Source organism: Coenobita brevimanus, chromosome 50 (assembly GCF_032717465.1).
Source record: "Coenobita brevimanus isolate Jiangsu-jjx chromosome 50, ASM3271746v2, whole genome shotgun sequence".
NCBI lineage: Eukaryota > Metazoa > Arthropoda > Malacostraca > Decapoda > Coenobitidae > Coenobita > Coenobita brevimanus.
The window spans coordinates 29,635,720-29,662,949 of NC_137003.1; the positions used below are offsets into that span (position 1 = coordinate 29,635,720).

The 27,230-nt window shown below is 41.4% G+C and overlaps 1 protein-coding gene across 1 annotated transcript in view; it reads right to left on the reverse strand.

Annotated features, from left to right (window-relative positions):
- The window catches only part of LOC145399721 (glutamate receptor ionotropic, delta-2-like), a 47,432-nt gene that overhangs the window by 6,864 nt on the left and 13,338 nt on the right, over positions 1 to 27,230 (reverse strand). Inside the window, exons 4-7 of the mRNA XM_080272268.1 lie at positions 24,631 to 24,721; positions 18,787 to 19,063; positions 17,571 to 17,809; positions 16,449 to 16,629 (exon numbers count right to left, since the gene is read on the reverse strand). Of these exons, the coding sequence (XP_080128394.1) occupies positions 16,449 to 16,629; positions 17,571 to 17,809; positions 18,787 to 19,063; positions 24,631 to 24,721 (788 nt within the window). The remainder of the gene's footprint in view (positions 1 to 16,448; positions 16,630 to 17,570; positions 17,810 to 18,786; positions 19,064 to 24,630; positions 24,722 to 27,230) is intronic.

Genomic DNA, 27,230 nt, shown 5'->3' on the forward strand with positions numbered 1-27,230 from the left:
ACTCTCCACATTCAACAAATCTTCAAAGTGCTCCTTCCATCTCCTCAATTCCTCTCTCTTATCCACCAACAATCTATCATTCCTATCTTTCACTCCCCTACTATTTTCCCTTTCACACTGCTTACTTTCTTTACCTCCTTCCAAAACAATTTCTTACTCTCCCTCCATTTCACACTCAGATTCCTCCCAAATTCTTCATCCACTTTCTTCTTACTCTCGTTCACCAGTCTCTTCACCTCCCTTCTCCTGCTGACATATACCTCTCTCTTTTCTCTCTTGTCTTCTCCTCTACCTCTACTCGCTAGACATTCACTGTATATCTTCTTCTTTTGTTCCACAGCTCGTTTCATCTCATCATTCCACTATGCTGTCCCTTGCACACCCCTGCATCTCCTCCTCACTCCACAAACCACCTCACACTCTGCGCCTATCTTTTTTTTTTTTTTTTTTTTTTTTTTTTTTTCCCGCCAATAAACCAATGGGGCCGAAGCCCCAGGTTATTAAGGCCATTTATATATATATATATATATATATATATATATATATATATATATGTATATACATTTAAACATATATACATATATATACAAACATATATATATACATACATACACATACACACACACACACACACACACTTCCATGCATACATACAGACACACTTTCATGCAAACGTACATATATATATAATAATTTTAATCTTATTTAAATTTTTTTTTTTTTTTCTTAGTTTTATATTTTTTAAACCTTATATTATAAAGTAAAACTAATCTAAAGACCCTAAAATTAATCACCTAACAGACAAATCGCTAACCTATACTAAATTCTACAGAGACAAATAGCTAGACCTACACTAATGGTAAAAATACCTCGACTAACAGAACACCATCGACTGCAGATATGTAATGCCTTTCTACATTACATACCTGCACTCATCACCTGGTGACTGTCAGTCGAGGCACAACCTAATATAGGGGACATCAATATATGAAAGGGAACCACACGAGTCAGGAACATTTCCATATACGTCAGCTGTCGTCCCTAATTAGAATAACTTAAGCAAGATAATATAATGTATTTACATAATTTGTACAGAAAGTGAAGAACCTCGCCCAGCAGACCACCATCGACTACAAGTGCCCAATACCTTCCTATATTGCACACTTGCACTCATCAGCTGGTGACTGTCAGGCGAGGAACTTGGCTTAATGTAGGGGACATCAATATTAGAAATAGATCGGTGGGAGGAGGAACTATTTAAAATATGTCAACTGTCAACCCTAATTAATATTACAATATATACATATTTACTTGTTCATAAAAACCATAACCACACAGTAAAAAAGTCACATCACTCTGATCAGTCCGGTCTCTCTCAAGAAAGCCATCAATTTATCAGTCATAACAATGTCCCCATCACCCAGGATGGTGGAAAGGGTGAAGGGGGCGTCTACTGCGCCGCAGTAATTTATAAGTGAAGCGCGTTCACGAATAAATCGCCGACAGCGCAGGATGATATGACTAATAGATAACACCGCATTACAGATGTCACAGTGCGGTGGGAAGCGTCTTTCCATATATGGTTTTATGTGGGTTACAATGGTGGTATTAAGCCGTAACCGTGCCAACACTTTTTCTTCTAGGCGACTGGGACGGTTGGCAGTGTCCCAGTCGCCCAGGTACGGCTTACAAGTTGGAATATTTAGTCTGGTCCACTGACCTTGCCACAGAAGATTTATTGATTTCTTTCCGAGAGATAGACTCGACCGTAGATCACGAGGAACGTCCCAAGTCTCCTCGAGCTCCACAGCCGACTTCCCCCGTAAGTCAGCCTGCTCATTGCCGTAGATACGACAATGACCAGGCACCCAGATCAGCGTGAATGACTTGTTGCATGAATGCAACTTATTAACGATGCGGCCCTGGATCTCATGAGAGTCCGTAGTGCAAGATGCAATTGCCTGAAGGGCTGATTTTGAATCTGAAAATATGACAAATGAGTCATGTCTAGAATTGAGAGCATAGTCTATGGCTTTGTCAATAGCAAAAAGTTCTGAAGTAAACACAGATGTATGAGTCGGCAACCGATACCTGAGGGCACATTCAGTCGACCACACACTTGCACCCACACATTCACTCGACTTGGAGCCGTCGGTGTACAATTGATGGGACCCCAAGTGACGAACAATGATGTTACGAAACAAGTGGTGGACCTCCGCCTCCGGCGCCTTGGCCTTTGGTGCTGGGAGCCATGTAACATCGACTGTAAAGCCGGGTGGCTCCCAAGGCGCTATATTTTAAACACCAACTTGTCACAGTCACTGGGGTCCACATCAAGCTCCTGAGTCAGTAAGTGGAGGCGAGCGGCAAGTGGCCAACGCACCCCCCGCAGAAGGTGGTGGTATTGATGCAGGGGGGTACAGGCCACATTGCCGATATTACTTTTTCTTAATGTCCTTATGCCGTAGGACAAGGCCAGGTGGTCACGGTGAATACGGAGGGGAGGCACATTCGCCTCCACTTCCATACGAGCCACACGGGTACACCGTACAGCACCAAGACACATTCGCAAGCATTTATTCTGTAACACATCCAATCCTTTCAGCGTGGCATCAGATGCCGAGCCATACACCTGTGCGCCATAGTCTAGCTTTGATCGAATAAGGGACTTATACACCATTAATAAAGATTTTCTGTCGGCACTCCAGGTAGTACCCGCTAGGTACTTGAGGACATTTAACGGTTTATCACAACGAGCAAGCAAAGTATTAACATGAAGTTTAAAATTCATTCTTCGATCAAAATGTATTCCTAAAATTTTACAGAATTTTGAAAAGGTACCACCTGATTATCCAAAGTTAAGCACAAATTAGGTACGTTACGATTAGTGAAAACTATAGCGGCACACTTACGTACGGAAAACTTAAATCCCCACTGCAAGGCCCATTGGTGGACGGAGTCAAGGGCTGCTTGAATCCGCCCAGCCGAAAATTGTGCATTACGGGAAGAGTGCCATATTGCACAATCGTCAGCGTAGAGTGAGTATTTAAGATTCCTCGGGATGGGAGCTGATGACAGAATATCATTGATCATAATACTAAATAAAGTAGGACTAAGCACACTTCCCTGTGGCACCCCGTTTTCCTGGATAAATATATACGATGTTACGTTACGGGGCAATTTGACAGAGAAAGTTCTGTCCCTTAACCCCTTAACCGTGGGGCGTCACTTTCGTGACGCTTGGGAGCAAGGGATCATACCGCGGGGCGTCGCTTTTGTGATTCTGTGTTATTTTGAATTCACCCGGGCTTTCAAGTGGGGGCTTGTATCATCTATCAGTACTGACAATGTCCAACACTAGTCAGCACTCCTAATCTCATCTGTACTCCCATCCATTGTTGACAATTTAGCCATTTCTCCCCGTTCTTGACTACCCTCCCTACCCCCCCTCCATTACCCTATCCTCTCGCCTGCCCGGCCATGCTACGCTAAGTAAATCTTCCCTGGAATTTTTCACTGATTTCATCCATTGAAATAAGCCCTATGTCCTATTCTTATACCAAATAATATATACAAGAAAGAAATCAGGTAAGTGAGAGTGCCATACACCTGGAATTGGCTAATTATCAACTGACAACACCTCACGTGCACTCGTTCGCTAATTTTCGCTGTTTTTTTCCCCTTGAAATATGCCGTATAATCTATTTTCGTAATAAATATACATGTAAGGAGAGAAGGGAGAAGCCTAAGTGATATTTACATTCACCTGGAACTACCTAATTTATAATGTATTGTCTAGATTTCCTGCCAATCATATCAGTGCTACACAAAGCTGTTTCAAGATTTAACATTGGTAGCTCTGATTATATATCTCCTAAGTAGGCCTCTAATCTATTTTCGTAATAAATATACATGTAAGGAGGGAAGGGAGAACCCTAAATGATATTTACATTCACCTGGAACTACCAAATTTATAATGTATTGTCTAGATTTCCTGCCAATCATATCAGTGCTAGACTTAGCTGTTTCAAGAAGTAATATTGGTAACTCTGAATAACCCCTAAAGCAGGCCTCTAGGCTAGCTGGCCTGGCCCCTGCGTTATCAGTGTAGTCTCATCTTCCGAAGTGAGAGGACGTATGTTTCATCTTGCTGACTTCAAGGCCTTTTTTCACCCCCATGCAAATGGCTCTGTGACCTTTACCCCCTACTAAACCTCGTGTGGAAAGAGGTAAAGGGCTGACAATTGATAAAAGAGTAACTACGATCTTTCTATTGAGTAAAACAGTGCAAGCGGAATTGTAAAAAATGTGTAAATAATGTGTAAACAGCAAGTGAAAGTAATGAATGTAAATATACGTGAACAATGGAAAATAGTTTTATAAGTTATTTCAAGTGACAGTGCATAACACTGTAAATAAAATAGAAATGTAAATAACGTAAATAAAATAGAGAACGTAAATAGAAATATAAATGAGTAGTATTATAAGAATACGAGTATATACCCTAGGAGTAATGAAAGTGAAAATTTCACTCTAGCATGTCTGAATGCTATGAGTTATGAGAGTGAAGATGAAAGTGACATTCACTCTCAATGCCAGTATAGAGGACGAGAAAGTGAATGCTACGTATTTTACTGAAATTGAATCCCTACAGTGACAATAAACTAATACTACTGAAGGAAACTTATGGATAAAGACTGTAGATATATATAAGTGTTATATAGTAATAGAAATATAAAGTGTGAGGGGTTTTATGAATAATAAATGACAGAGTACCAAGAGCGAACTAGTGACAGCGCGACGATCAGACGCGCTCATAATTTCCATTGCTTTCACAGTGTTTTTTTTTTTTAGTATGGATCCCAAACTACTTGAAAATTGTAGAATAGTGTTTATAGTGTTTGTATCTGGCTGTGGTAATCATATTACGGGTTGTCGGGAAGTGTAAAGTGGAGACTTCGTTACCCTACTTCAGAGGTCTCCACAAGTCCTACGGTAACCGACGAAGGCTCAACAATCATTCCAGGAGAAAGCTGAAGGTATGTGCCATAAGCATATGTAAATTTATTATTCTAGGACTAATAACTGATTTTTGGCAAATATTTTTTGAGAGTCTGTCGGAGCCCAAATAACCCCGCGGCACACGCAAGTAATTGGTAAACAAGCCCGCGGTGTAGGGGTTAAGAAATTTGAAATAAAAACAGGCAAATTTCCTCTTAAACCATAAGCATAGAGCTTCATTAATATACCGTGTCGCCAGGTCATGTCATAGGCTTTATGGATGTCCAGGAACACCCCTACCATGAATTCTTTATTGGCAAATGCCTCTGCAATACAATGCTCCAAATTCATTAAATGATCTAGTGAACTTCTGTATTTACTGAAGCCACATTGTTGATCATTTAACAAATTCTTCGACTCTAAAACAAAAAGAAGCCTATTGTTAACCATTCGTTCCATGACCTTACATAGACAAGAAGTCAACACAATAGGACGAAATGAAGTGGGATTCATAAGACGACCAGCCTCTTTGGGTATCGGTATGACGTGCGCAAAGTGCCATGAGTTTGGGAACGTTCGAGACGCCCAAATCTCATTGTACAATGCTAACATCTTAATCAGGTTGTCCTGATTAAGATGATGGATCATACCGTACGTGATGGTGTCTGGTCCAGGGCTGGTGTCTTTACAGGATTTAAGGGCAAGGAGCAGTTCATCTAGCGTAAACTCTTGGTTGTACGGGGAGTTTACGTCTTCTGTGGCAAAGTCTAATATCTGTAGCTCAGCCGTGCGTTTATGATGTTGGAAACACGGGTCATAATTGGCTGAGCTACTTACATGAGAAAAACTCCTGGCGAGGATGTTAGCAACGTCCACGGGCTCGTCATAGATGTTATTATTTACTTGCAAGGTGGTAATGGGGAAATATGGGCCTTTATTATTTAATATTCTTATGGTGGACCAGACTTTACGTAATGGTGTTGTACGAGTCACCGTGGACACAAAGGACCGCCAGGAGTCACGTTTGGCCCTTCTTATTATTCTCCTTGCCTCAGCCCGTGCCTGTTTGTATGCAATAAAATTTTTTGCAGTGGGCTGACTATCAAAAATCCTGTATCTCCTATTGCGTTTTCTTAATGCTTGTCGGCAATCCGGCGTCCACCAATGTGCTCGATGCTTCGCATGAACTGTAGAAGTCTTGGGAATAGCAGCCTCAGCTGCGTGTAATATGGATTGGGTTATATTTTCGACCTTAACATCTATGGTCTCCCCAGATATATCTAAATTGGCGATCCTTGAGAAGGATCCCCAATCTGCTTTCTATAGTTAAATTTTGGAGGTGGAGGGTCCGAAATGATGTCGCGTGTATAAGAAAGACAGATGGGTAAATGATCACTTCCCAAGGAGTCGTCGTAAGGGTCCCATGAGAGATATTGATGTATACCAGGGGAGGCCAAAGATAAGTCAATGGCCGAAAAGTTACCAGTACGATCATCTACACGAGTCGCTCTACCATTGTTCAGAAGACAGAGGCTGGACTGTAGTATTAGGTCGGCTACTTGCTCCCCACGACCATCGATCCTCGTTACCTCATTGATAGTGATGGGCGTTAAAATCGCCCAACACTAACTTATTCCCAGGGAGATGTTCAAATAGTGAATTTAAAGCATCACTATCAATGGGGCCATGTGGAGGACAGTACAGAGAGCAAATAGACAGATAGGTGTTATTAAATTTTACTCTGCACGCGACAGCTTCCAGAGTAGAATTTAGAATCACTTCCGTTTGTGGGTGTGATTTATGTGTGTATATGGCTACTCCGTGACCTTCATATCTTCTATACGAGTGGTAGTGTTTGAACTGTGGAGGATCACGGTGATCCTCCAGGCGCGTCTCCTGTAAACAAACAACGTCTGGCCTGTGTATAGAAAGCAAGATTGCTATATTGTGTAACTTATTCCCAATACTTCTACAATTCCACTGTAGTATAGTGAATGCGGCGGTTTAAGATTTACGGGGGGGGCCAGTGTGTTTAGTTTTTTTATGCCCCCCGCGACCAGGCGAGTGGCTACCGGGAGACCTTTCCCGGTGCTTGCTGACGGAAACCTCCATATTTTGGTCAATAACAAGGCTCCCAGATTCCACCGAGGAAGAGCTATTCTTCCTCTCCCTCGCTGGGCTAGGAGCAGGGAGGACATGAGGACGTGGCTTTGAAAGGGTGGTGAAGTTATGTTTTACAGTCTTGTCAGGCTTCGATTTAGGCTTGACTGACTGAGAAGCAGCAGCGGCCTGTGAGTATGATGAAGCTTTAGGGAGGTCAGTTAGAGAGTTGGATCGTACAGGAGGTTTAGAGGTGGAGGTGGAGGTAGAGTGAGTGACTTGATTAACAAGCACGAGATCAGTCTGCGTCTCCACAGTGCACATCACAGGGCGGGACATCACTGTCAAGCATAGGACCTATTTCGGTGTGGGAGTTGCATGCAACTCCTTCACCTTTTTCCTTGCTTCGTAGAAAGAGATGCCCTCAGTCGCCTTCACCGCACAGACCTCTTTCTCCTCCTTCCACTTGGGACAATCCCTAGAGGAAGTGAAGTGAGCACCCTTGCAGTGAAAGCAGCTGACACCCTCTGATGTGCAATGGTCAGTATCATGTCCTTGTGTTGCGCACTTGCCACAGACTGATTGAGAAGCCCGACAAGACTTTTCATGGTGTCCATATAACTGACATCGTAAACAACGAAGTGGGTTAGGGATGTATGTCCTTACGCACAATTTCATACCCCACTTTGATATGGGTTGGGAGAGTCACTTTACCGAAAGTCAATATAACCGTTGCCGTTTTCGTCCTCCTGCCCTCGGAAAATCTCGTGATGAAACGGGCTTCAATTACATCTTCATGAGCAAGTTCATGTACGATGTCGTCCTCTTCCATGGCCATGAGGTCTCCTGCAAGTGATGACTCCCTTGCAGGAATTCATGGAGTGAGGATCGTGGCACAACATCATAGCAATGGAATTTGCTCATCTTCATCAAATCCTTAACCTGGGACGAATTTGCAGTCTTTACTAGGAGATCTCCGCTAGCAAGTTTTTTGACCTGTTCCACCTCTCCTGCACATCCATCAATCACCTTCTTGATAATGAAGGGATTGAGGCTGGACAGGGGAGTGGAACCAACCGCATGAATTAAAACAAACTCGGCGTTATGTACATTAATGTCAAGGCGGGTACGTGTCTGGGGCCGTTCAGTCTGGGGGTAGTCAGTCCGTGAGACAGTCGGGGGTCGGTCAGGACTACCTCCCCCCCTGAAGGGGAGGGAGGCAGCAGTGGCGTCCGCCATAGTTACCACTTCCCCTCACGGGGGAAGTGGGAAGAGAGAAAAACGACCAAGGGAGAATTGCCCGGGGAACACACACCTAATCTGAGATTACCCTCTCAAACCACTCTCGGGAGGACGCGCCCGTGTGTAACTCACACCCCAGAGCGATCAGTGGGGGGTACACTCCAGAGGTGAGTAAGCAAAGGCAATCTCAGGAAACAGATATAGACACTTACTATATCTCTAAAGGGCTGGGAGGAGAATTAGTACTAGCTAACCTAACTTTATTGAAAAACGCCCTAGTGGCGGAGAAAACAAAGCTAAAGCCGGTGAGGCAACCCTGCAGCTAGAGGAGAGCCAGAGAAACACGTCTGCACACTCCACGACCATGCATCAAAGTCCCTCGCGCCTATCTCTTCCGTGAATATCTTACATACGTCTTCCACTCCTTCCAGCTGCTGTAACTCATACTTTCCCACCCTTTCTTCCACTATGCTCTTATACTCTGCCATTTTCTCACTATCTTGCAACTTCACTCTTCTCACATGAGCTGTTTCCTCCTGTCTTCCCCTTCGTCTCTTCAACCATTTTCTTTGCAGCTTTACCTTGGCCATCACTAAGTGATGGTCTGAGACAGCATCTACTTAAATTACATAATTTTACAAGCAATCACTTAAATAAAACATTATAAAGAAAAAGAGCATAAAAATAAATGAATGTTTAACTTACGAAATAGCTACGCTCACAACCAGCAGACAAACTGGCAACTCTGAGAAGGGCCTGGCCGCAGGCGAAAATCATCTAAACTGCGCATCCGCCAGAGAGTCTCGTCGCTGATTGGCCCGTGTTTTCTCTTAGCTGGCACATGTAAACAGAACGATGGAACAGCTAAAAAGTGCAAAGACAAAAATACGTGACTGTCCCACAAGTACGACTGATGACCCACATTTGAGGTGCAACATTTATAATGTTATTATTATTATTTTTTAATATATTTGTTTTGTATGTTGTGATGCTTTCAGTTTCGATTTGGTGTATCTCACCTCACATTTTTCCTGTTCTTCAAACCCCTCCCCTCTTCAGGGGGAGGCAGCCTGAGGGCTGAATACTCAAGTTAATATCATGTTACAAAATAAAAATATTCATATTTCCACTAATAACGAAATTTTTAAATGATGCCCATATCTTATGCCTTTACCCTTGCATCAAGGCCTGCCCATTTAGCCTGCTGCAAAGGCAAGTCGTTATTGTAGGTGTGAATATATCAGTAGATAGGGTAAAACCTCATATTCCGCAGATAAGACACTAAAACCAGAATAACAAAAACAAGTCCCAGCTCCTATAAAATAGGCTAAGAGAAACTTAAGTCCAAACCTGTCGTTTGCAACACGATTATCAAATTCATTCATAAATCATCGAATACTAAAAGGGTAAATTTCCAGAACTACACCCAACTCACATTGAAGCTTTACTTTATCTTTTTTGAATGTTTTATAACGTGATTAGTTCAAAGCTGATATTCATTTCTGTCAGAAATGATAAAAATATTACTCTTATACTAACCTAACCCAACCTTATGTGACCTATTGTAGGAAACATCCAGATACACAAGAAAATATCATAGAATGACTTTAAAAAAATATACCAGTATAGGCCTATAGGGTAAAACCTCATATTCCGCAGATTAGACATTAAAACCAGAATAACAAAAACAAGCCCCAGCTCCTGTAAGATAAGCTAGGCTAAGAGAAACATGCATAAGGTATTTAGCCTAAGACAATTTTTGTCGCCAAGAAAAAATATATATTTACCTCTAAGCCAATCTGACAACTCAACTCCAAACCCGTCATTTGCAACATGATTATCAAATTCGTTCATAAATCGTCGATTACTAAAGGAAATATATTTTCAAGCTTCCAAAGCTGTGTGTGACAAGACAGTACAATATTATTATAATGGCCTACCCATCTAAAGCTGTGTCAAGCAAAAGGTACAAAATTTTTATAGTTTCTACTGTTGTTTGCTTAAAATTCTGTTGTTTACACCTGCCAGCTGAGAGAAAACATGGGTTCCGTCAGAGACGCTCCACTGGTGATCTTCTCACCTACCTTTCAGACTCCTGGTCATCCTCCTTTCGGGACTTTGGCGAAAGCTTTGCCATTGCACTTGACATCTCAAAGGCTTTCGATCGAGTCTGGCATAAATCTTTAATTTCCAAACTGCCCTCCTACGGTTTCTATCCTTCTATTTGCGCCTTCATCGCTAGCTTCCTTTCTGGTCGTTCTATAGCCGCTGTTGTAGACTGCCATAGTTCTTCTCCTAGATCTATCAACAGTGGTGTTTCTCATGGCTCTGTCCTATCACCAACTCTCTTCCTTTTATTCATCAATGATCTTCAAGCTGTACATCTAACCCTATCCACTCATACGCTGATGACTCTACCCTTCACCTTTCCATTCAGTTCCCGCAACGCCCATCTAAACAGTTACTTCAACAAACAAATGATGAGGCTATGGCACACCTAGTGTCTGATTTAGCTCGTATCTCTGACTGGGGTAAAAATAATATGGTTGTTTTTAATGCATCTAAGACTCAGTTCTTACACCTATCAACCCGACAAAATCTTCCACAGGTATACCCACTAATGTTTAATAATATTCAGCTTAATCCTGCATCATCCTTGAACATGCTTGGGGTGTCATTTACTCGGGACTTATCTTGGAAAGATCGTATTACATCTCTTGTAAAATCTGCTTCGAAGAGATTGGGTGTGCTAAGCCGACTCCGCTCTTTCTTTACCCCTGCACAATTGTTGACTCTATGCAGGGGTTTTATCCGCCCCTGTGTGGAGTACAACTCTCATGTATGGGGAGGCTCCCCACATACAGCTCTTCTCAATAGGGTGGAGTGAAAGGCTTTTCGTCTCATTAACTCTCCTCCTCTTACTGACTCCCTTGAACCTCTGTCTCTTCGCCGCACTGTTGCTTCTTTATCTCTTTTCTATCGCTACTTTAATGGTCACTGCTCCTCTGAACTGTCTGCTTGCATTCCTCCACCTCTACGACAGGCGTGTAGCACCCGTCTGGCAGCAAACACTCATCCCTTTTCTGTCCAACTCTCTAATGCAAGAGTTAACCGTCACTCCCAGTCTTTCATTTATGCAACAGGTCAACTCTGGAACTGTCTCTCTCTGTCTGTATTTCCTGCTGCCTATGATCTCCAGTCTTTCAAACGCAGTGTGTCCAGGCATCTCAAAATGATCGGATCTTGTATTTGACTCTCTCTTGTATTTTGTTTTTCTCTTTGAGGGAACTGTTACTGCGGGCTCATGGCCTTTGGTTCCTTCTTTCTCGCATAAAAAAAAAAAATCAGTGACGAGACTCTGAAGCATGCGCAGTTTAGATGATTTTCGTCTGCTGCCAGGCCCTTTCCAACTCTGATGACTCGTACCGGAACTTACGGTACCAGAAACATCTCGGAGGTACGAGACTACCTAACTGGCATATCCCCCTTCATAACACTACCCCCTCCCTAGTTCTTTGTCGTCTCAACAAAACTACACAGTATATACAAACGTAAACCTTAATCCTACTGAAACCTCTAACTATACACATAATAATCTTTCAACATATCAGGTCTTCTTGATCAGACGCTGGCCCTGTCCCTGCAGTAGAGCAGCATTTCTTCCTATGATTCCGATTCCTACTACACTGCATGTCGTCTGTTCTTCCGTCTTCTTGCATGCTATTCATCAAGATTCTCCTGCATTTCCTCAGTGGTGGGACTTCCTGGGAAAAACTGGCTGGTTGTTGCCTCACGTCAACAGCCTTCATTAATGTACCCTCATCCTTCTCATCTGGACACTCACAGCTGCCGTGTCCACCTCACCACATGTCCAACACTTTTTTGTTGCAACTGAAGACTTACACTGCTCTGTTCTTGTTCCCTCTTCCATTTGTGACAATCTTCCTTCCTGTGCCCTGACTTCCCGCAAAACCAGCAGCCTCCTCCGGTCTTTTCCTGTTCCTTTTTCCACTTGTATCAGTCCTCTTTTCTGTGTCCTGGCTTTTCACAGTACCAGCAACTTCCCTCAAATTTTTCCTTTTCACATACTTGCCCCTTTCTTGCCTTGAATCCTGCACTACGACCTGCCTGAAAGGTGGATGTACTGGACCTGATGTAGGACTCAAATTCTAGAGCCCTGGCCAGCGCTTCTTGCATGCTTCTAGGTTGTGCCCGCTTCACTTGCACTTTCAACTCTGCACTGTCAAGAGCATCGATGTACTGGTCCCTCAGTAGAATAGCCAACAGGTTAGGTGCTGCTGCAGGGTACGGTACGCCTTATATGCCATACTCTCCAGGTCATGAGGAAGCTGCTGTAGGGATTCTCCTGGAGACCGTACACGGCTCCGAAATTTTGCTCTATAAACCTCAGTCTGATAAATGGTTCCATATCTGCGCTCCAGCACTTCTACAAGGGACTGATAACTGTTCCCCCGCCATTACCGACATCTGGCCAAGAATTTCCACTGCGGCACCCTTAAGGCTAGTAGCAAGCTGCACAGCCCTCTGCCTATCATCCCAACAATTCTGATCCGCAAGTAACTCAAACTGTGCACGGTAAGCTTCCCAAGATACTCTACCATCAAATCTCTGAGGTTTCTTTTTAATTGGACCCCCATTATAGCCATGCATTTCACTGGTTTTGGGCCTAAAAACTGGGGCATCATGATAAAGTCCAGGACTTACAACGTCTGCATTCTGATTATTCAGCCCTGTAATGCTACCTTCTGATGCCTGCGATCTGTCAAGATTCACCATACAGTGTTCCTTCCTTTCATATGCTCCCTGTACACTAACCTGAGGCTCAGCAGTGCAGTATTTCTCTACAACCTCAATGTTCTCACTAATTATCTTTACATGGTTAACTACTTGCTTTACCTGGTTATCTGCATGCCGTCTGCGCTCCGTCACTACTTTTTCACTAATTGACTTCAACCTAAAGGTGAATGTAGGGAAGAGTAAAGTGATGGTCTTTGAGAGAGGTGAAGTCAGTGAATGTATAGCGAGGTTGGATGGTGAGAAATTGGAAAATGTGAGTACGTTTAAGTATTTGGGTAGTGTGATGAGTAAGGATGGAGGTTTGGAGGGTGAAGTGCTTGAAAGGGTACAGCAGGGAAGAAAGGTTGCTGGTTCCTTGAAAGCAGTGATAAGAAACAGGGAAGTGAGCATGGAAGTAAAAAAGTTACTACATGACAGTATTGTGATACCAACTCTAACGTACGGAAGTGAAGCTTGGACGTTGTTGGAAGGACACAAGTCAAGAGTGAGAGCAGTGGAAATGAGTTATTTAAGAGGAGCTTGTGGAGTCACGTGGAGAGACAGGCTGACGAATGAGGATATAAAGGAGCGTTGTGGTGTTGATGTGGATGTGATAGGGAGCGTTGTGAGGAACACACTGAGGTGGTTTGGCCATGTGGAGAGGATGGAGGGTGAAAGACTGACGAAGAGAGTGTATGTGAGTGAGGTGGAGGGTGGAAGAGGGAGGGGGAGACCGAGGATGAGATGGAGGGATGGGGTGGAGAGGTATATGAGAGAGGGGGGTGTGAGTTGGGAGCAGGGTGGTGAAATGGCGGGGGACAGGGCGACTTGGAGGCGATTTGTTTGTGGCCACCCCAAACGGGATTGAGGCGTCTGGCAATAGATAGATAGATAGACTTCAACTGGTCGTCTACATGCTGTTTACACTCCTCCACTATTCCCTCACTAATCTTCAGCTGCTTGTCCACATGCTGTCTGCACTGTGTCACTATTCCCTAGCTAATTTTCAGCTGGTTTTCCACATGTTGTTTGCACTCCGTCACTATTTCGTCACTAACTGTCTTCAACTGATCGTCTACATGCTGTTTACACTCTATCACGTCATTTCTTACCTTATACTTCTGCTGCCGTAGCTCAGCGTATACCTCCTCCTTCAATTGTTCGTGTTCTTCCTTCATTTCCCCCTTGAAAGCATCTAGCTGTCCTTGCATTCTCAGCTGCAATTCCCTCTGTTGCTCCTGTAGTGCCTCCTGAAGCTGTTCATATCGTCCTTTCTGTTCTTCGTTCTGTGCCTGCAATTGTTCTTTGACTTCTTTCTTCTGTGCCTGTAATTGTTCTTCGAGCTTTTTCTGTCCTTCATTCTGTGCTTAGTTGCTCTTTGATTTCGTTTCTGAGCTTTTTTCTGTTCTTCACTTTGGGCCTGTAATTGTGCTTGGAGTTTTTCCTGTCCTTCACTCTGTGCTTGTAATTGTGCTTGGAGTTTTTTCTGTCCTTCGTTCTGTCTGTATATGTGCTTGTAATAGTTTCATAATTCCATCGAGCGATGCCTCTTCCTGCCTAGCTTGGCCTCTTGTCTGGACACCCACTCTTGACACCAGTGTTACGTCCCAGTCCCCGCACTGCCACAGGCTCCAACAGCAGTAGCACAGTATTGGAAGGACGTTGCCCAGTGAGTTGTTCTTCCTATGGTCAGCATTTAGGTGTGCGGTACACAAGATCAGCTGAGGCGAAAATAAACGCTGATTCCTTAAAGTTCACTGTCATTATTGTCCAAATAATTCCACTTAATGCTTTCAAACTTCACTTTATTATTCTCAAAAGCACTGAAGCTATACACTTTACTATTGCTATCACACTTACTGCATGACAACACTTTACTGTTAGTACACTTAATGCTTGCTAACACTTATTACACAAATACCGAAAATAATCTTCACTGACAGTATTTGTACGTAATGCTTAATAACACTTCACAGTTATTACACTTCACTGTTTTCTCAAGTACCAATGATAAACAAACTTCAATAACTCGTCACTCTTTGCCATTGTTCTTACAAGTACCGAATGTATACAATCTTCACTGACACTGCAGTGACACTGCACTACACCAAAGCCGACTGCACTTCACACAAACTAACCTGAAACCCGACTAAACTCGTAATAATCTCTACCCCGTCTTATATAAGCTTGCCTTGTTCTAGGAACGGCTACATTCTACGAGAACAACAGTTGCTAACTCAGAGAATGAAAACATGCCAGAGTTGTTTCACATTACATAACATTCTAAATCATTTACCATACGAACTTAAATTTCATAATTTAACAAGCAATCACTTAAATAAAACATTATAAAGAAAAAGAAAATAAAAACAAATGAATGTTTAACTTACGAAATAACTACGCTCACAAACAGCAGACAAACTGGCAACTCTGATGACTCGTACCGGAACTTACGGTACCAGAAACGTCTCGAAGGTACGAAACTACTTAACTGGCAAATCCCCTTCATAACAATGTTATCGCTACCATTAGAGGATATTTAGCTTAGGAAATAATAATGTGATGTTGAAGGAACTACAAGGGATCTCCATCAACCCATAATCTAACAAGAAATGTCCCATAAGGTAAGTAAAATCGTCTGATGCTATCAAACGTAGAATATGATATATATATATATATATATATATATATATATATATATATATATATATATATATATATATATATATATATATATATATATATATATACTGACATAGGATGGTTATCAAACGGCCAGCACCGGCACTGCACTAATGGATATGACTCATGTTCAATATACTTATTCTTTTAGAGATTCGAAGTCAGACCCTGTGATTACTAAATTCATGAGATTGGTACCTGCCCACTCAACTATTGCAGGGCATGTACGAGTATGCATCTTACAAACCAAATTTCATCGCTTTAAATATGAAATAGACAGACTGGTAGATTCAAGGATGGATAACTGGAATGTCGAAATACTGAGTTATGCAAGTGAATGGAGACTTTTGAGAGGACTGTCCTTTGGAAGAAGAAGCAGTCACACACAACACAGTACTTACAGGAAACATAAGGAGAATTTTCTACTAGTACCTTAGTAATCATGAAGCATCATTATTTTAGGGAAAGCTGCTTTAGTAATGCAAATGTGATAAAATGCAGTGCACAAATGGGGGGTCACAACAACACAAAATAAAGAGAACCACCAAAACAAAATAAGGTGGACCATTATAACAAAATAATCATGGTCCAACAACAGTGAATAATAATGAACTTCATTACACAACCTGTGCCTGTAAAATCATGGGCCATCATCATCTTAATCATGATGGCTTCAGTAATGAGGGTGTGGTGACCCTGCCTTACGACCGTGTTTAACTTGGGTACAAACTCCGCTGCGTGAATTGTCTCAAGGCGACCTGTCTTCTGTAGGTCACCCACTTCACGCATGATGCCATGCTCAGCACCCTGCAAAATAGATGATACCGTAAAATGGTTATTATGTATTCCTTAACGTAAATGTAGCAGAAATACAAAGAAAATCGTTTTTATAATACTGATCATATTAAGATGCAAATCACTTTTATCCTAGAGGCTTAGATTAAAAAATTCAATATGATCCAGATCCGGACATGAATATACGAATCTTTTACGTCCGTGTCTGTAAATCGTACCATAAATGTTCATTCATTCATTGCCAGACGCCATGTATCCCACACAGGGTGGCCAAGGGCTTAGAGTTAATTGTTTTACAGGGAGAGGCACTAATCCTCCACCGACCCCACATGACACGTAGGGATGCCAACAGCATCTGGTGTTCCCAGGCGGTCACCCATCCAAGTACTAACCAGACCCAACGTTGCTTAAAAGGTAGATACTATTTTTTTTTTATTAATTTGTAAAAATGGCATTTACTGACTTGTCCATACTTCAAATCACACTTGTTAACACTCACTCTCAGTCATAGCAGTCTACTGTGACAATGCGAGGTATACTTCGTTATCATCTTTACAGCCTACATATTTTTGTTCATCTTGCTGCTGAGTGACCATATGAGAAGTCATATGAGTAATAAAGTTGCATTCTGCCCCTCACACATTAACAAGATTGGAAGAACATGCAAAATGACAATGAAGCAAGAAAATAAATGTCCAGCAAGGTACAATTACTCTCAATTAGCTGGGTACCATTACTTTTTTCTTTGGGTAAATATGACCCACATTTAAAACAATCAAGTCTTCTGCTTTCTATGTATTTTTCTTCAGATTTTGTGTATTTAGAAGTATTCAATTAAAAAATAAACATTTACAGTCCAGGAGGGGTAAAATACTAAGTCAGGCTCCAAAAAGCAATAGCTCGAAAATACGAAGTCGTGAAAGTGTATTAGAATATGAAAAAAATATATATACCAAAAAAGCGTGAGCGTGAACAGAAGCTCTCTGTAACAGCAGAGTGACGGGGTTGTTCACCACATCTCTGAGTGACTGTATGGGCATGGGTATGTATCTGATGGCCAGGAGGGACATAAGGTCGCCGGCATAGCTCCGCGTCAGCACCAGCGTGGCCAGCATCCACGCACCCACCAACACATGCTCACACATCCACCACTCCATAGATTCGTCCACATCTGGATCGAGGACATGAAAAACTAAAATACATGAAAAAAATAATGTGTACCTTGCCGGACATCAATAAATGCAACTCTAAGACTTTCCAATTCGCCCTAAACAAAGAGGGGTTCACACGGCAATTATCTGCATCATCAGTTTTGTCCTTTACGCATTATTACAGTTCATGAGCTGGCAGTGAGGCGGGTACAGATTTTTAGTAGGCGTGTGAGTGTGTGTCCGTTTGTCTGTCTGCCACTTCATGCCTGTGTCTGTGAGTGAACTAAATACTTTAGCTTTTATCCGAATTTACCAAACTTTGTGAGAATGTTGAGGGGTCAATTAAGGGACTGATTTTAGTTTGAGGGAACAATAGGTCAAAGCTCAGGGTCACATGGCAAGCTCACGTCTTGACATGACTTTGATCATTCATTGTGGAAGGGTTGAGGGCAAGTCCAAAACGAAGGAAGTCGATATTGACAACAATTAATCAAAGATCAGTATTACAGTATGAGGTCAAGGTTTGACCCGTTTGCGTCTAGGCATGAACAAATAACTAAAACAATATTGATCTTTTTAGTCTTCAAACTGGTGGAAAGGCTGGGGATAAGACAAGGGGCTGACCTGTTGTATTACCAATAGGGCTACGGGCAAGGTCACATCGCCTAATTACATAATTCTTAATCTGACTTAGATCAGTCTTTGTGGAAGGATTCAAAGTAAACAAGAATGATGGATATTGTTTCTGAGAACAATCAGTCAAGGATCAAGGTCACAGGACAAGGTTAAATGACCAACTCTATAGCTAATACAGTTTCGATATCATTTAGATCAAACTTTGTAAAAGGACTGAGGGTTGGTCAAAGATAAAGTCATTCAGTTATGAGATCAGGAGAGCAAAAGGCAAGGCCATAGGACATGGTAAATTCAACCTACACACAACAAAATATTAATATAGTCTTTTTTATACAATGATCAGTGCATTTTATTAATCATTCATGCATCTGCAGTAGCTCACCTTGCTGTAAAAGCACACGAATAAAAATGCCTGCTTTACTCCGACTCCTCAATTTTGGAGTAAAACAAGACTGTACCATCATTAGCACAGCCAACATGGCAAGGATGGCCACCCAAACCATAGTGGCTAAAGGCATCAGGAAGCCCCAGGGGTCCACCTCTGGACTTCCTCGACCGCTGACCATCCTGGCATAACTGATGAAGGCAGGGAATGTGAAGTCCACCACCTCAGCTTGTTGGGCCGTCACACCGAAAGGACCCAGAGCCATGTCCACCTCCTGTCAGAATAAAAGATAAGTCCTGCTTGTGACTGATTCATAATAGCAAGTGGGTAAAATGAGTAAGCACGGGATTCCCCCCCCTCCCCTAGCATTCAGACTACGCAAAACCCCACGTCCCGAAGCCACTCCTATGTTCCCTTCCGCCCGGTATATTCCAGCTTCTAACCACAGTATTATCTATGTCCGTGTGAGAATCCTGCGGCATATAGTATGGTAAAATTGTGCATGTGGATGTGCTTAAATAACATAGTAAGCAGACTTAAGGGGGTGAACACCAACATGTGAACCCAACTGCGTTATCATGCAGGTTGCTGTGGATAAAGACACTGAAACGATCTATAATAATAATCAAAGATTTTTCCTAATGAGTGAGAAAGGGGTCGATAAGCACTGGCTGAAGATAGGGAGAATGTACATCAACGAAACTGTAGTATAAAGCATTGCGTATTCCAATATACCTAAAGATTGTACTATGTTGGGGTGCAAACATTAAGGGTTAAACAAATTACATTTAATAAAATTTTTTCAGTTCGGTGAAAATTCTATTCACCTCATTCGAAACTTTTCAGACCAGATGAATTTGCTTTTCAAGGCCGAATAAAATGGGCTTCCTCCACCATTTATAATTACCTTTTTTTTTTTTTTTTTACCTTTGCATTATTTAATCTTGCAAGTAGATATTTTGTTCTATTATGCAAGGTATAACTTTCTTTTTTAAAGTCATATGACGAGAGTTGTTGAGGCGTCAAGTTATTCAGCTCTTTTCAAAACTGAATCAAATTGCTGTGAATTACTATTAACACAATAGATTTACTGTAGTGAGAGTGCTAAGGAAAAATAACAGGAAATGAATGAATCACACAAAGAAGAAAGAGGCTGCAGTGCACTTGAGGGGATAAATGTGGGACACTGAATGAGTGTAATGAGGGGAGTATAAGATTCATGCGATGTAGTGAATGTAAGCAATGAGTGATGGGTGATAGGCATTATCTACAGATTAGGTGATTAGAAGAATATACAGTAGAGAAATTATAGAGAAGGTAGTGAGAAGACTACAGAGGAGATAAAGGATTTTCGTAGACGTCGACCCCTTTATCCCGATGACATCATTATAGTTCATTTGTATTTTTATTTATACCATTGCTATTTTTTATTATTCTTGTTATATTATTATGTTTACTAATTATTATTATTATCATCATCATCATCATCATCATTATTATTATTATTATTATTATTATTATTATTATTATTATCATCATCAATCATCAATCATCATCATCATCATCATCATCGTCATCATCATAAATGTCAGGACTAACTCCCCTGGCCACAGGCTCTTATAGGATTGGATGATGGATGGATGGATGGATGAATTATTATTATTATTATTATCTATCTATCTATTGCCAGACGCCTCAATCCCGTTTGGGGTGGCCACAAACAAATCGCCTCCAAGTCGCCCTGTCCCCCGCCATTTCACTCCCCTCCTCCCAACTCACACCCCCCTCTCTCATATACCTCTCCACCCCATCTCTCCATCTCATCCTCGGCCTCCCCCTCCCTCTTTCCTCCTCCACCTCACTCACATACACTCTCTTCGTCAGTCTTTGACCCTCCATCCTCTCCACATGGCCAAACCACCTCAGTGTGTTCCTCATAACGCTTCCTATCACATCCACATCAACACCACAACGCTCCTTTATATCCTCATTCGTCAGCCTGTCTCTCCATGTGACTCCACAGGCTCCTCTTAAATAACTCATTTCCACGGCTCTCACTCTTGACTTGTGTCCTTCCAACAACGTCCAAGCTTCACTTCCGTACGTTAGAGTTGGTATCACAATACTGTCATGTAGTAACTTTTTCACTTCCATGCTCACTTCCCTGTTTCTTATCACTGCTTTCAAAGAACAAGCAACCTTTCTTCCCTGCTGTACCCTTTCAAGCACTTCACCCTCCAAACCTCCATCCTTACTCATCACACTACCCAAGTACTTAAACGTACTCACATTTTCCAATTCCTCACCATCCAACCTCGCTGTACATTCACTGACTTCACCTCTCTCAAAGACCATCACTTTACTCTTCCCTACATTCACCTTTAGATTCCGTTTCTTACACACTCTCTCAAACTCATCCACCAAGCCTTGCAGCTCCCCTTCGTCTTCACTCAACAACACGGTATCATCTGCAAACAACAGTACAGGGAGTTTCCAAACACTATCCTCTCTCACCAGGGCCACTCCAACATCCACTACCCTACCTTGTACCTCTTTTATTACCCCATCCATGTACAGATTGAACAACCATGGAGACATGACACATCCCTGTTTCAACCCAACTTTCAAAGAGAAAAATTCACTTAGTTCACCATCCACACGCACTGCAGCCTTTGCACCATCGTACATACTCTTCACATCATTCAACAATTTCCCATTTACTCCATATATTCTTAACACTTTCCACAATCCTAGTCTATCCACCCTGTCATATGCTTTCTCCAAATCCATGAAAGCCGCATACAACTTCTTTCCCTTCTCTAGAAACTTTTCCACTAAAGATCTGAGAATGAATATCTGATCTACACAATAATAATAATTATTATTATTATTATTATTATTATTACCTCCACCAAGGAGGTCATGTTTTCACTCCTGTCCGTTTGTTTGTTGGTTGGTTGGTTTGTGAGCAAGATTGCACAAAAACTACTTGACGAATTTCCACGAAACTTGGTAGAAAATTGGGTTTTCGCCTAGAGTACGCTCCATTAAATTTTGGTGCGGATCTGGATAAAGATGCGGATCCAGGATTTTTGTTTTTTTTTGTTTTTTTTCACTTTCTTTAACATTGCGAGATAGGGCGTTGGCGGAGGTATGGGCACTCTACTAAGTGCCATTATTATTATTTCTAGTACCAGGTGCTGATACCTTGAGAGTGAACGCTTACAGTAAATGGGCTAAAGATGGCTATATCGAAATGAAGACCATGTACTCGTATATCCGACCAATTTCGATAAAATAATGTTCTACGCCGTTTTTTTTTTTTTTTCCTGGTAGCGTGACTAAAATGACATCGCTGAGAAGGAGTTAAGAAGTTGATAGGTTTATTAAATGCGTTTCATGTCAATGCGAAACCTATATTAATTCATCAATATTAAGTCATCCACTGCCAAGACATCAGTTCTGTTCTGGCTGCTTAGAGACAGACATTAGATTGTAAAAGGGTTAATGGAGACTTGTTTCTTGCACCGTCGCTACAGAATGTAGCTTCAGAGGTAAAATAATTTGGTGTAGCAAAATAATAATAATAATAATAATAATAATAATAATAATAATAATAATATCGGTTACAACGGGATGATTGTGTGTGTGTGTGTGTGTGTGTGTGTGTGTGTGTGTGTGTGTGTGTGTGTGTGTGTGTGTGCTTGTGTATGTGTTTGAGTGTTTGTGTTTGTGTGTTAGTGTGTTTGCGAGTTTGTGAGTTTGTGTTTTGATTGTGTTTGTGTGTTTGTGAGTTTGTTTTGATTGTTTTTGTGTTATGAGTGTCTTTGTGTTTTGAATGTGCTCGTGTTTTGAGTGTTTGTGTGTGCGTGTGTTTTGAGTGTTAATGTTTTAAGTATGTTTGTGTTTTGAGTGTTCATGTTCTGAGTTTGCATTTTGAATGTGTTTGTGTTTTGAGTGTGCTTGTGTTTTGAGTGCATTTGTGTTTTGAGTGCCAGTGTTTGTGCAGTATTTTATTTTGAGTGAGTTTATGTTTTGAGTTTATTTTGAGTGTGTATGTGTTTTGAGTGTTTCTATTTTGAGTGTGTTCCTGTTTTGAGTGGTTATATTTTGAGTGTCTGTGTTTTGAGTGTTTATCATTTGAGTGTGTTTGTGTTCATGTTTGCAGTGTTTGTGTTGTGAGTGTTTTTGTGTTTGTTTTGAGAGTATGTTTATTGAGCGTTTGTGTTTTGAGTGTATGTATTTGAGTGTGTTGGTGTTTTGGGTTGTTATGTTTTGAGCGTCCTTGTGTTCTGAGCGTTCGTGTGTTTTGAGTGTGCTTGCTTTGAGTGTGCTTGTGGTTTGAGTGTGTTTGTGTTTTGAGTGTGCTTTTGCTTGAGTGTGTTTGTTTTGAGTGTGTTTGTGTTTTGAGTGCTTGTGGTTTGAGTATGTTGGTGTTTTGAGTTATTGTGTTTTGAGTCCAGTTGTGTTTTGAGTGTGTTTGTGTTTTGAGTGTGTTTGTGTTTTGAGTGTGCTTGGGTTTTGAGTGTGTCTGTGTTTTGAGTATGTTTGTGTTTTAACTGTGTATGGTTTGAGTGTGTTGGTGTTTTGGGTGTTTATGTTTTGAGTGCATTTATGTTTTGAGTGTGTTTGTTTTTGAGTGTGCTTGTGTTTGGGTGTGGCTGTGTTTGGAGCATGTGTTTTGAGCGTGTTTATGTTTTCCGTGTGTTTGTCATGAGTATATTTCTGTTTGTTTTGAGTGTCTTCTGACTGTGATTGTTTTGAGTGTTTGTGCTTTGAGTGTTTGCTTTGAGCCTGTGTTTTGAGCGTGTTGTATGTTTGTGTTTGTGTGGTTTGACTGTTTTTGTCTGTGTGTTTTGAGTGTTTTTGTATCCGTGTTTGTGTGCTTATTTGTGTGCGTGTTTTTGTGTGCGTGTATGTGTGCGTGTTTTTGTGTGCGTGTTTATGTGTGCATCTTTGTGATTTCATTGTGTTTTGAGGGTGTTTGGGAGTCTTCAATGTTTCATTTGTATGTTTTTGCTTGATTTGTTTTGTGTTTCTTTAAGTGTTTGTTTTGTGTTTTGGGTGTTCTTGTCTTGTGCGAGTTTGTGTGTTTTTTGAGCCTGTGTTTTCGTGCTTGTTTGTTCTTGTTTTTTGTTTTGTTTGCTGCATGATTTTGTGTACTTTTGTATATATTTGCATTTTGTGTGCTAGTGTTGTTTGGGTGTGCATGCTTTGTGAGAGGGTTTATACGTCTCTGTGTGAGTTTTTGTTTGGGCGTGTTTGTGTGCGCATTCGTGTGTGCGTATTTGTTTTTCTGATTCGAATCTTTGTGTTTGTGTTTTGAGTGTGTAGTTTGTATGTTTGTTTTTGTTTTTGAGTTTTTGTGTTTGTACAGTATGTTTGCTTTTGCCTTAGGTTTTCTTTGAGTTTCGTGTTTGTTTTGTGTGTGTGTGTGTGTGTGTGTGCGCGTGTGTGTGGTGTGTGTGTGTGTGTGTGTGTGTGTGTGTGTGTGTGTGTGTGTGTGTGTGAGAGTATGTGTGTGTGTGTGTGTGTGTGTGTGTGTGTGTGTGTGTGTGTGTGTGTGTGTGTGTGTGTGTATATGTTTGTTTCTGTTTGTGAATATGTTCGTGTTTATGCTTTGTTTTTGTGTGTTTATGTTTGCGTGTGTGTGTGTGTGTGTGTGTGTGCATGTGTATATATGTTTGTTTCTGTTTGTGAATATGTTCGTGTTTATGCTTTGTTTTTGTGTGTTTATGTTTGCGTGTGTGTGTGTGTGTGTGTGTGTGTGTGTGTGTGTGTGTGTGTGTGTGTGTGTGTGTGTGTGTGTGTGTGTGAGTGTGTGTGTGTTCTCCTCCTTACCTGCCTCATCAGCATGCCAATCATGCCGTTCCAAGACCCATCCTCTTGTTTGACACCCCACAGATAGTCAGCAGGTGTGACATAGATATACCTGGACAAAGAAAATTTTGCAACACATACGGTACATCCTGTTAACTCTGCCATGGTAGGAATAAAATTAGTATTTCTTTTTCAGCAAACGCTAAAAAGTTTTTTTTTTTTTTTTTTATAAGATGAGTTTGAGTACATGACTAAGTGTTAGTACTGTTGTTACTAATACTCTAAATAAAAAAGTTTTAATTTCAGTGCATGAAGCGCTTAATTTTTTTTTTTTTTTTTTAATTTATGCAACGGAAAAGTTAGAAGCTCGCAAACTGTTCCCTAAAAAAAAAAATAATGAAACCAAATTCGAGATCCGTTGATATCGAAATGCCTGAACACAGTTTTTAAAAGACTGGAGGTCATTGGCAGTATGACATACATAGAGAGAGGAAGACGTTTCCAATGTTGACCTGTTGCTTATATGAAGGACTGGGAGTAACTGTTACCTCTTGCAATAGAGAGTTGGACAGAAATCAGATAAGAGTTTGCTACTAGACAAGTGCTACACGCCCGCCATAGTGAAGGAGGCATGCAGACAGTTCAGAGGAGCGGTGACTATTGAGGTAACAATAGAAAAGAAATAAAGATGCTACAGTGCAGCGAAGAGGTAGATTTTGAAGGGAACCCGTAAAAAGAGGAGAGTTAATGAGATAAAAAGCCAATGACTCCACCTTAATGAGAAAAGCTATATGTGGGGAACCTCTTCACACATGAGAGTTGTACTGTATACGGGGTCAAATAAAACTCGTCCCTAAAGTCAGCATTTGCGCTCAGATAAAGAAGGCACAGAGCCAGCTAACCACTCGTGATCTCTTGGAAGCAGATTTTACAAGAGAGACAATATGATCTTTCCAAGATAAACCCTGAGAGAATGAAACCCCAAGCATGTTCACAAGATGATGCAGAATTAAGTTGGGTATTGTTAAAACTATAGAATACTGTATTTCTGTGGTAGATTCTGAGGAGTTGAAAGATGTAAGAATTGAGTTTTTGATGCATTAAAACAGGAAGAATACTTTTACCCCAATCAGAGATATGAGCCAGGTCAGACATTAAGTGTGCCATAGCCTCATCCCTTGTTTGTTGAAGTAACTGCTAAGAAGGATGTTACGTGAAGGGGACGGAAAGGTGAAGGATGGAGTCATCAGAGTGTAAGTGAACAGGGCTAGGTGTAATGCTCTGAAGGTAATTGATGAGTACATGGAAGAGAGTTAGTGATAGGACAGAGCCTTGAGGAACACCACAATTGATAGTCCTAGGAGAAGAATGGTGGCCTTCTACAACCGCAGCTATAAAACGACCAGAGAGGAAGCTAAAGATGAAGGCACATATAGAGGGATAAAAACAATGGGAAGGCAGTTTGGAAATTACAGATTTATGCCAAACTCAAATGAAAGCCTTTGCGATGTCAATCGATGGCAAAGCTTCCACCAAAGTTCCAAAAGGAGGATGACCAGGATAATAAAAGGAAAGCGAGAAGATCGCCAGCGGAGCATCCCTGGCAGAACCCTTACTGACTATCAGAAAAAAGGTTATGATAGGAAATGTGCTTAAAAAATTTTTGTATTTAGAACAGATTTAAAACATTAGAAATACAGGATGGTAAGCAATCGGGCGATAGTTAGAGGGCTGGGAATGGTCACCATTCTTTGGGACAGACTGAATGAGAGCAAACTTCCAGCTTGAAGGAAACTTGCAAGTTTGAAGACAAAGGCAAAAGAAATTACTTATTCGGGGTTGTAAGCACAGAAGAACAGTTCTTGAGGACAACAGAAGGGACCTCATCAGGTCCATTTGTCTTGCTAGTATTGAGGCCAGAGGTGGCAGAAAACACACCAACTGGAGAAGTTTTAATGTAAGCCATGAAGAAGTCAGAGGAGGAAGTGATGTACGAACAGCACTGGAATTGACCAAAGTGGAGCCGAAGAAGAAAGTCTGAGGGAAGAGTTCTTCTTTATCAGTAGAAGATATAACTAGAGTCATCACAGCGTAAAAGAGGAGGAAAATATGATGATGAAGTAAAGTTGTTAGAAACGCTTTTGGCAAGTTGTCAGTAGAAGAATTTGAGTTGCATAGTTCACAGCACTTAGTATGAAGTTATTTTGAGCACAGCAAGGGATAGACTCAGCATGATTCCAGACAGAAACGTAAAAGATGTGATAATCAGAGGTGTGTTGGTTCCGATACCTTTTGAAGGCCCTCTCCTTGTTGTGCACAGCATTAGAACAACTGTAATTAAGCCGTTTTTTGCATTAGTCACAAGCTTCCATGCCAGAGAGAAAAACCTCTGTAATGCAGGAGGCACACCCAGATGGCTCACGGCCATGGAAACAATAATTATTCCACGGAAAATCAAAGAAGATCTGTCTTAGGACCTCTCAATCAGCAGCTCCAAAGAGCCAGAACCGGCGTTTCTTGGGAGGGTCCACAGGCCTTACTAGAGCAATAGGACAGGTTAAAGTAGTTAGGTTGTGATCATAGGTGCCCAGTGGAGGGAACATATTAACAGCTTAAGAAGA